This window comes from Schistocerca gregaria, chromosome 2 (assembly GCF_023897955.1).
Source record: "Schistocerca gregaria isolate iqSchGreg1 chromosome 2, iqSchGreg1.2, whole genome shotgun sequence".
Taxonomy (NCBI): domain Eukaryota; kingdom Metazoa; phylum Arthropoda; class Insecta; order Orthoptera; family Acrididae; genus Schistocerca; species Schistocerca gregaria.
The window spans coordinates 561,592,301-561,603,901 of NC_064921.1; the positions used below are offsets into that span (position 1 = coordinate 561,592,301).

General features: G+C 36.3%; 1 protein-coding gene across 4 annotated transcripts in view; it reads left to right on the forward strand.

The window, feature by feature from the left end:
* Positions 1-10,707, forward strand: part of LOC126332472 (sterol regulatory element-binding protein cleavage-activating protein) — a 298,242-nt gene extending 287,535 nt beyond the window's left edge. For all 4 annotated transcript variants that reach the window (XM_049996613.1, XM_049996609.1, XM_049996612.1 and 1 more), the window contains exon 23: positions 5,636-10,707. In XM_049996613.1, coding sequence (XP_049852570.1) covers positions 5,636-5,815 — 180 coding nt within the window. In that variant the 3' untranslated portion in view covers positions 5,816-10,707. The remainder of the gene's footprint in view (positions 1-5,635) is intronic.
* Positions 10,708-11,601: the final 894 nt, after the last annotated feature.

Genomic DNA, 11,601 nt, shown 5'->3' on the forward strand with positions numbered 1-11,601 from the left:
TTGAAGCTGCATGGGCACCTGTACACGCCATCCAAGCTGTGTTTGACTCGATTCCCAGGCGTATCAAGGCTGTTATTACGGCCAGAGTTGGTGTTCTGATACTGATTTCTCGGTATTTATACTCCCAAACTGCGTGAAAATTTAACCACTTGTCAGTTCTAGTATAATATATCTGCATTTCTTCTTGGTGTAGCAATCTTAATGGCCAGTGGTGTATTTCCGAACTGGACAATACTAGATAGTGGCACCCCCCTTCCCTTGAGCATTTGAGATAGGACTCCAAAAATTTTTTAAAAAAGAAATAGAAAATCAACTTTTCAAAAATTTGTTCATTTTGCAACACACATTTTTCTGAAGAGTCTGATATATAAAACATACATATTCGAGGACATGTAAGACATATTATTTGGTCGTAAGTGTGCCAAAGTGCAGCGCTCTGCCTCTTCATGCAGCATTCTCCCATCGCGCATCACTATGTTTTGCTCTATGGAATTCAAATGTGTATATTTTGTAATGGATGCCATCAAACTATATTCAGGACCTCGGAAATTAAAGAAAACTCGCAATTAATACTGGATGGAATTATTTGTAACAAGGAGAACAGGAACTAGCTGCTTTGCGTGGCATAAAATTAAATATAGGATACTAAAAACCCAGTAAAGATAAAATACCAGCAAGACAGTACACGTTTCTTCAATCCTCAGGTCATAGCACATTTTCTCTCTAGTGTTGCTACAGCTTTACATGGTGTCCTTTCCTTTCTGCAAAAAAACCCATTACCGTATCAAAGTTTGTCCAACTTTTTGCTACATGAAAAATCTAAATGTCATTGTATAAAACTGAAAAAGCCGTTAATACAAATAGTACCCAAGATTGGTATGATTTCTCGATCTGATTAAGTATATTTTGTCACTGTCTGCTAGATGAAACGATATAGGCCTGTCTAATATTGTAGCAATTGTAACACATACCAAATAAACAAGACTGTTTTGGCACACAAACAATAAGCTTTAGGGCCGGAAATAGTTTCACATTTTATTCATACGCTCCAGGTTTTCAAGCTTGAGATCGAAAAGTAGTAATACAAAATTTTGATATAAATTTGGAATCATCGTATTCTTCCATACTTTGTGCGATGTCCCCATTTCTTCTCCTTCCTCATTCTAACAATCAGTCTTGTCATCACTACTTCTGTAACTGTTCCTGCCAGTGTCAAAACTTATTCTTTGGTTAACTTCATTAATCCTTCCACAATCTCCGGTCTAGCTACCCGCATTTATTATCCAGTTAGGCGTTATTATGTGTTCGTGTAACATGTTTTCCGCTCTGCTCCCACAATAGAACTTAAGCACTGGGAACTCTACAACTGGCCCTTACTGGTGTAGCGATCTGGCCAAAAATTTTCTGCCAGAATATAATTTTCTTGGATATACCGAGAAATAAGTACGTAATATTTCTTACCTGTTATTCCTTTTATCATTTATTTCCATTCGGGTAGTCTAGATCTATGGATTTCGCTAGTAATTATAACAAAGTTGATCATTTGCAAACCCAGTCAACCACATAGACAAACTGCAATTGGCATTCACCTGTTTGGCTTTATTCCACTCAGCTCATGTAGCTCCCTCCCTTTTGTCTGCAGGAATATTTATTTCTAGATGCGACCTGGATTTCCCTGGCAGTGACATCATGTACACTATGCCTGCATTAAAAAATCTGTTTATGATTCATTCAGATGTCAACTTAGAATGAGGGACTGATGGCCTTTGTAGTCTGGTCCCATCAACCCCCACAAACCAACCATCAACTTAAAGAATGTGTTCAAAAATGTTCAAAAACCAAAAGGGATGCATTTCAAAATCATGTGAATAATCAATAGGCCAGCGTATGCTGAATTTTCCCTCAAGAATATGAATTTAGTCCCCTCTCAAGAATATGAATTTGAACTCCCCTCCCAACCAATAGATCTGGGCCTACTGCGCATGATTGAATGTGGCAGCTTGGATGCACCAGTAAAATTTTTCCAGGAAGCATCTGGCTGTTTACACAGCTTACAGCCACACTTCTGTAGTCAGAAGCAGGAGAAGGTACTACTCAAATGTGACTCAACTGCGCATGCGCCCGCTCACAACTACGCGGACGAATATAATGTCGACAGTTGTGACGTCACACTCATCGGAGGCAATTTGTTGTTATGAAGCATTGTATAGTCTTCCTAAAGTGTTTGACACATTTTGCTGTTGGCAGACACTTGTATGAGCACTGTATTTTGTCATTGTATGTGTTGCATTTGCTTTCCAACTTAAGTTTTATTTTCTTTTCTTTTCTCTTGTTCATGTTCTATTGCTGCAGTATTATTCTGCAGTAGTGGAATACAGTAATATCCTTTATTAGAGAATCATTTCTTATCAGTCTAAATTACAAAAATTAACTGAAAAGTGAAACAATGAAAAATTCCCAGTATTCTAAAAAATTCAGAGTTTTCTCCTGGATGAAAAAGTTCCAGGTTTTTCCGGGATCTCTTGGTTGTCCTTGTTCGTTTAACTGCCTTGAAAGCAGAGATCATACTGTCAGAACACAAAACGGTTGAGTTGTCTTTGCTCTTCAAGCCATTGAGTGCAGCCGTTAATGGTTCCTGCAATTTGGCTGTGTGTTGTGTATGTCAGTGGTAGAAAATTAAGGATACTGTTCCAAAAGTGTTTAGTCATGGGAGCCATAAGACAACCTCAACTTTCTTGGGTAACAGTAGTGAACCTGACATTTAGATTTCACAGCTCAGAAAATTGGCCCCTTTATGACCAAAAATGCACTTAGTGGTGTTCAAGACTGCTGTAATCATTGAAACATCTCAGTCACATGCTGTTAATGCCATCCAGGTATGAAAAACAATATGGGAGTCTTTGTAATACAGTCTATAAACTTTTGCCATGTTTGTGCTGCGTTACGAAGGCCAAACACCATAAAATGATTATCAAATAGGCCAAATGGAGTAATTATGGCTGTCTGCATTACGTGTTCCTTGGCTATAGGAATCTAGGTGTAAACCTTTCCCCAGTCTAGGGCACTAAACAAGGTCACACCACTCAGCACATAGTTACAAACTTGTTACAAGGTAATGATCTGGCATGGTTCTAGTGTTGACAGCTTGATAATATCCTCATGGCCTCCATGTAGCACATGTCTTAGGTACCAAATGAAATTGAGTGACCAAGGAGTACGCGACTGTTGCATAAAACTATGCAGCATACTATGGAATTCTGCTTTTGCTATAACCAGATGGTCTGGGTAGTCAAGATATGGGTGGACTGTTTGTAGTTTTAATGTATGTGCAGTGACTTACCTCTTTCAGTGCTCCAGATGGTTGTGCCATGGCAGGAACTTGGCAGTAAGTCTGCACGAGTTTAGCTGTGTGTGTGGCTACAGTCCTTCACAAACCTGTTTGAAAGCCAGTGACACTGCCCAAGAGTCATGTTTGCCATGCCTGCTAACAGCAGGTAATGTGCCAGAAAATCTCCCTATTATGGGTCCCAACATATTGGTGATAATGAAATCCCCTGCTTGTTCATGTCAGTCCAGATCAAGCTTGATACAACGTGTCTTAAGTCATTATTGTTGAATTATTGTCACTGATAAGTAGGTGTTCTGACTTATTTAGGCAATCGCTTGATGCGCCAGAGCCTGACTACCACTGGTGTTTGGGTCTGCACATGGCAATGTACATTTATGTGCCAGGTCCCCAAATTTTCTGTGATACCAGCAGATAGGAGGTTGGCCAGTATCAGAATTTGAGGAAGTAGTAGACAAGTGGTTCCTTTAGTGCCTACGGTAGCGGTTTCTGTCCTTGCTGTGGTCCTGATGTGTCAACAAATCGTACTTTTCAGCCAGAACATCGTAATCCATACATGAAACCATTTGTCACTACAAGCTGTTACATGACACTGTCACTGCACTCATCAGGATAGGTGTTATCACGTCAAATATCATGTCCACTGATTGAGCCACTTCATCCAAGGCCCTGTCAGTTGCAATGCAATAATGGCTTTCACTTGAGGTGATGGACAGCTGCTCCTCAAGGTATATAGTAGACTATCAGGCACTGTACTAGTATAAACTGTACTCTTCAGTTTCCTCAAGTATTGTGATGGCCTCCCGTCACTGATGTCCTCATGTGAAACTTGCCAGATATGTTTCTCTCGTTGGGTGACACCCTATGGATCAGTTTTCATAAGCATCTGTCACAGATGGGTCTATGATAACAACTTTTACTTGTGAGGCAAATTTGTAGTCTAGGTGGCGTATCACGATTACAAATGTAGTACAAATCTTCATTAATTCCTGCGTAGAAAGGGCTGGTCTCCACTTGTGTGAACCACTGCACTGGATTGTACGGCCAGTAGGATAGAAAGCGCGTGGCGAACTGAGAGAGCGAAGGTACAATCCATCAGTGATTTGGCCGTGTTTAATCTTTTTCTTCCAATGTATAAAGCAGCGAAACCATGTCAGGGCCACCAGTTTTGGAACATCTGGAAGATTACCCTCTCGATAAATATTTGGGCATGTTCTTGAAATTTAGCTGAAGTACATAACATAAATTCCGACGTCACAGGAGGGAAAGCACTGTATTGAATGCACAAGGAAGGACAAAATTAGTCTTGTATGGAAATGAGTATTTCCTAGCAACTGAAAAGTTAACAGCAGTATGCAAACTGTCCCAAAAAACTAGAAAGAACTGGTCTGTAAGAACAACAGTCACAGAAAGTCATATTAATTAAGGAGCACTAAGCCAGTGAAAACACAACGCTTCTGGTGGATGATGCACAGACTCCTTGACACTTGGTGTGTGTACATCAGCTGACAGCAACTATTGATTTTACAAGTTCACAAATTTAGAGGCATAGCCCTGACCAAAAAGTGATTCTGGTAGCTGGAGGGAGTGGTTTTTGTTCATCCTGCCTTTTGCACCCTTGTGATGATATTTCCATAGAAACTTTCATCCCCTAAAACATATTTCTTTAATTCAAACCAAGGAGTCATATACCTGTTTTCATAGATTTTGGTTTAAAAATATTTTAATATTACAAAATATTTTCACATAAATTTTCGTCCGCCATTCCACCCCTTTAGTGGTTGAATTTTCAAAAACACTGGAACTTCAACCCCCCCCCCCCCCCCCTCCCACACACACAACTGAAAACTGAAATACCAATATTCATAGTTCTGGCTTCAAACTTCCCCTTAATAGCAACATAGTTTCAAAAAAAAACCTTCCATCCTCTTTTTCAACTCCTCAGGGGTGTAATTTTGAAAAATTGCTTCATAAACGACCCCTATAGTGTAGGATCAACACCCGCTACAGAAATCAAGTTTCTACTGGCTGGGGTATGATCATTCAGTGAATCAGTCAGGACATTCCCTTTCGTAAATATAGATTGTTGATTCGTACAGTTTCCTTTTCTTTGTTTTGGTTGTCTATTGCCCTAGAAACTCATCAACTTGTTTTAAGACTTCATTTTTAATTTATAATTTTTTTCTATATTTTGGTTATACTTTTAGTTTTATTATAATGAAAAATAAATATTTCTCCTAATACAATGTTTATATATAAAGTTAATTAGTAATTATGTGTGTGTTGTAGGATTCCTTGATTGTGTGGGATGTTCGGACAGGTGAACCAGTTCGTGTGGTACGCTTGAGTGGTGGTGGTGCTCTTGTGAAACAGTTAGTGTTGTTGGCCCCAGGTGATTCAGTAGCGTGTGACTGTGGAAGCCAAGTCAGAGTGGTGCGGTTCCCTCTCGCTTGTGATAAGACTGATTAAATCGTGAGGTCTGCCACATAACTTTAACTTTAAAAAAATTGTAAATTAGGCAGCTGGAAGTGTATTACAGGAAAATTTTCATCTGCACCCACTAAGTTGCTCCAGAACGTTCTGAGTGGAAAAGCAAGATTTCAGAAGACACAAAGGGTGACACAGATTTTTCCCAGTGTGTGTTAACCTCTGACACATTCATGACAGAATTATGCTTGTCGTGCGGGTGATATCACGTATACATGTTTAGGATGGGAATGTTTTGTGTTGTGATCAAGTTAGTCTTTTGTTTTTATTGTAATTTGGATGTGTGTTTCTTAAATCTATTTATAATTGTGTGAAGAAGTTGTTTGAGTGAGTATGTTTGTATCAGCACATTTTTCATATTCATTTGCAGTTAGCTAAAATCAGGGCACATGATCATATGTTTAGAATATTATAGGATAAGGTAAAGCGACATGATGTTTCTGTTGGTTAAAGCATCAGCAACGATGATTTAAAAGTTGTTGATTCAAGTCAAGATAGGCATTAACATATTGCCCATTGTCAAATACGGCATTCTCTTTTGACAAAGCTTTGTTTATTTACTCGTGCCATTTCACTGTGTGGTTTTGATGGCATGCAAATTTTTAGGTCACCATAACTTGGAGGGTTTGGATTAAAATATATGAACACTAGAGAATTTCATCTCACGTCGGACACACGTTATCATTGTGTTGTTCGTTAAACCTTTGGTTTCATGACTTCTACTTAACTATATTCCTAAGATAATGTAGGGAACTTTATTATTGCAGTACAAAAGTTGAAACCTGTGATTCTCTTTAGAGTAGCTTTTCTGAAAGAATGTTTCATTGAAATGTGAAGAATCTTGTATCCCACTTTCCTCCCATCATTCATCTGTTCATTTCTACAGAAACCTCAGTTTACTAATTTTATTTTATTGTTACTTCCAGATTAAATTGGCCATGCCATATATTTTGTTCATATAATTGCATCCCTCTGCCTTTTTCTTTATCATATTAAAAAAATACACTAGACTAAACATGAGGCACTTGCCCATGGTTTGATTCTCTTCTGATCACATTTTAGGTATTGCTGCTTCCCTATTTTAATAGTCTTAGTGTTTGAGTAAGTCATCAAGGCCAAAGTGTGTCACTATTTGAGAATTCACTGTTTGCAGTTACCAGAAAGTGAATATACGTACAACCTGTTGCTAGATTTTGACCAGTTATCACTATCCTTATTTTGCATTATATCCTGTATAATATGTTGTAGTGTATCTTTCTTTAGTGCAGTGTTAATTAATGCTGAAGTTCTGAAGTACACTCATTCCACACCTTACCATAGCATATCATTTTGTCTGTCTCCATTTATGCATTATTGAGAGAGAGAGAGAGAGAGAGAGAGAGAGAGAGAGAATTTCTTATCTAATGACTTCATTTTTAACATTCTGCAAGTAGTGCCAAATATCAAATGGGGTCATTATTTAGTACTTTAAATGTGATGAGTTTCACTTTTTTGCTACTGGGGTGTGAGTCACTATCTCACATCAGTTTTTCAGTGTTCTTTAATTTGTGTGTTGTCTACAGAGTTTTCCACTTTCCTTTTGCTAAACAAATTGTAATTTTGATTTTAGGTATATGTATGTAGTTAGTTTATTTATTTTTTTCTTCCCTCTCTTAGCACATAACAGTTGGTGTTAGTAATTTTTTTGTGTTGGCAAAATTATAAATCTTAATGAGTCGGAACCAAGTGAAATCCGTAGACTACATTTTATAATGTATGATTTTCTGTGATTCACAGCAAAAGTAAATCAAATTTTGGCCAGTAGTAATTACAGTGACGATTATGGCCCAGTGATTTCGAAGTCTTACGCTGCTTCTTCTACAGTTCAGTGGAAATTAGAATACTTAGAAAATGTTTTTGTGATTATCATTTAAATATTATTAGAAATATAATATATTAGAGGGTTTTGTGCAGGAAAGATGAAGACATTGATAACATCTATAGATTTACCGAAAACAATTGCAATGTCTCAGACACTCTGAACTCAAATACTTTTACACATATTTGTAACAGGAAAGCTGTGGAAAGAGCATGAAGGGGAGGGTTATCATCTCAGAATCCAGTGGTGAGTGAAGCAAAAGAGGAAAGAAGTAATAACTTGGGTGTTACTGGTTTGTTGATATTTCCTTTGTTTTTTGTAGAACTGTTTTAAGTGCCTTTACTTGTCTGTATATTGGTGTTTTAGATTTTCTTTTATTTACTTTGTATTTGAAGTAAGAGAGAGAGAGAAGAGCAGTTGTTTATGTGAAAGCTGAAACATTGATGTCACCTACATATTTAAAGTTTTTCACATAAGTCCATACTTCTGAATGTATGTGTTGCATAAAGTTAAATTTAAAGGTGACATATGAAGTGTTTATTCATATATGAATCATACCAAAAAGCCAAAGATGGTAATAATCCATTGTTCTCTCTATTATTCTTGTTTTCTTCCCTTTTATGTTGTATGATAATGAAATCTAGTGATTTAAAAATTTTATAATGGTGATAACTGTAGGAGAAACATTCACATCTGTGCTGTATATAATGGTGGTTTTTGAGCATTTATATTGTAGATTCTGATTACTTTGTGTAATGTCTAGCTATTTTCCACCTTTTGTTTTTAAATGTATGACTTTTTGTCGGAAGCTGTGCTTCTTATTTTCAGAGTATTTTTAAAAATGCATTAAGGAAGGTAATATATCACTTGATGAAATCATCGTGAGTTTCCATTCGGGTGGTTGCATCAAAATTCTGGAATTTAGACACAGTCACACGGATGGAAGCTTGAGAAGTTTTCATGTGCTGTATATACTGGGAAAGTCTACATTCACAAATATTTCACTTTTTTTCATGAATCCGTAATGATATTCTGTTAATGTCAAGAATGTATGTGTTTATATATGCACAAACCTGTGAAATTTATATTGACTTGTGGCCAGTTATATGTTTTATGTGACTTGATGTAGGTTTTTTCCCCTCAAAAACAAAAAAAGAAGTACTAGGCAATACTTGCCAGATACTGTCTCTGGTAGTGGACCAAATATGGAAAAGCTTTGGAGTACAAAGTGTTAACTGTAAATTGGATAAATTCAAAATTTTAATCAGTGCTTCGCATCATAAATCGAATTTGTTATTAAGTATCTGTAGATCTTGTTATATATACTAAGTGTTGTCAACACAGAATCTGTTACTTTTTAGATTCTTTCTGTGCATGGTAAAACCTGTATTTTACATTTTACTTTGTGAGATGCCAACTTATGGAAGGAAAAAATCAGGAGTTGTTTGGTTTCTTGCTTTATACAACAATCTCCAGTATATAATGGATGGAGATTGCAGCCAGTTTGTAAGATAAGTACTTTTAGCATGTGTTAAGTCTTATGAAGACAGGAATGTGTAATTTTATTTTCTTGCGATGTTTACTTTGAAAGACTGAAGGGACTTACACAACGCTAGTAAGCTAGCTTCAGATACATTGGTTTGAGAAAATTAAGATCCTGTAAAAGCAGAGGCAGTTACAGAAAAGGTGTTAACTGTGCAATATTGAAAAATTTAAAGTGTGAATCTCTTGCAAAAAGGGTAAATCTAGCATCTTTGCAGTAGACTAGTCATATTCTTGCAATGTGGTTGGCACACCACCCATTTAGAATATAAAAGACTGTTAAGGGAGGAAAGAATGTGATTCTGTATTACCTGTTACTGTTTACTGCAGACATGGCAAGACAAAATCTGTGCTGTTTGTTTGTAGTAAAAAAAAAAAAGTACAAATTTTTGTGATACAGACACCAAATGTGGGCTGAATGATACTTGACAATCAAACTGCTAACATACTGCAATATCAAAATGAGATAATGTAAAATCCAGGTTTTACTTTAATATTTATTTCTGTCAAATCATCATTACTTTCATATTAAACATTTTTGTAGCAGTCTGTATGGAAACAATGTGTGTGTGCTTCTTCTTTGCAAGGTAAAACACATCCGAGATGATTTATTTGATGTGGGCAGGAACTTTCAATATGTTATAGTCTTATCCATCAGCTGGTTTTCTCTATTCTGAAGTTCCTTTCTAACTAACATCATTGCCTCGAATTCCTGCAAAATGTGTAACATAAGGTATCTTTCTTCAAGACTTCCTATCTGTCAAGACCATTAAGTTAGTTTCCTTTCTTTCTTCCTTCCTTCCTTCCTTTCTTTCGTTTTTAGAAAATAATTCTTACTCTCTGGGAGGAATCTTGCACCCCATTAAAATAATTAAAGAACTTGGGTAACTGATGTCAGATTAACATTACTGAGCATGAAACTCTCCATTTATCAACTATCCAAGTGAAAGACTGTTCTGCACGTCATTGTGTGCAATTTTATTGGCTGTGCTACAGAAAGGTGTGGGCTGATGCTGATACACAGAATGCATGTATCAGTTTATAATAATTTTCTGTAGTGGTTGCTACATTTGATTTCAAATGGAATATAATGCATTTATTTCATATACAAATATTTAAGCACAGCACACCTTTGCTACACCCCCTGCCCTTTGTATATCCTCTGTGTGTGTGTGTGTGTGTGTGTGTGTGTGTGTGTGTGTGTGTGTGTGTGTTCACCCATGTGTGCTGCATATGCATGTTGTTAAATGTGTTAAAGAATTGTTATTCTTGTTAAGACTGGATAATCATCCCAGATAGCGGATGGAAGATAAATATTGTAAATTAAATTATATATTTTTAAAGTTGGACTGCTGATGCATAGGAGGCTACTGTTTTAGTACTAAATTTATTTATAACATTTAAATGAATTGAATTGATGACTTAAGCAGAAGAAAGGTTGTATTTTATAGTAAAGTTTCTATTTAAAGACAAATGTTTGTTCTTATTCAGAAATCCTAATTAGTATGTGATGGAACTGATCTGGATAATGTTATCTCGTCCTCTGTAGCACTAATCTTGAAAATGTTGAAGAGCTGGAAGTTTAAATGAGGTTGGTATGGTGTTCGAGCAAAGGTGTACACAACACTAATTTTAGATGACATTCACACACACATTTTATTCCTTTCAAAGTTTGCTATTGATTATAGTGATCAGTTTTTGCAGTATGAAAAATTATTGTGCACCAGAATCAGCACCCATGATTACAGTGGAAAATTAATTGCTCTTGTGGCACAAAATAAATTGTTCACATTTATACAAAATCACCACAGTTCTCAGTTATCACAGTTCCTGTTAAAGAGAATTACATTCCGGTAATTCATTTAAATCAGTCCATTTAAGTCAGTGCCACAATAGATCACTCCAATGACAATTATGTTTCACTTTCTTGCTAATTATAACAAATTCATTTCAAACATTCATTTATTTAGGTTACAAAGATTGCATGAGAGTTATTAAACATTAGAGCTTTTGAATCATGTGGCGATCATTGCACATATTTTCATGCATAGATTGTATTTATGGCGTAAGTCAACACTGAGAGTGCCCTCCAATGTGGGTCTTACTTTCAGCATCCAAACTGTGAACTGACAATTTGGTGTGATGTCTGACTACTTATAGGCAGGCATAAGAACAAACTGTTATCAGTTAGGTTGGATTTTACAATTTTTGATGAACTACAAGAACTAATTATAAAAAATGTTATTACTCAGAAATTTAGAAAAATGCATCAAACTATTCTCCTTACGCAGTGTGAATCCCCTTGTTTTCATGAATGAATGCCATATTACATACTATGATACCTATATGAAATAATTGAGTAGTGCTA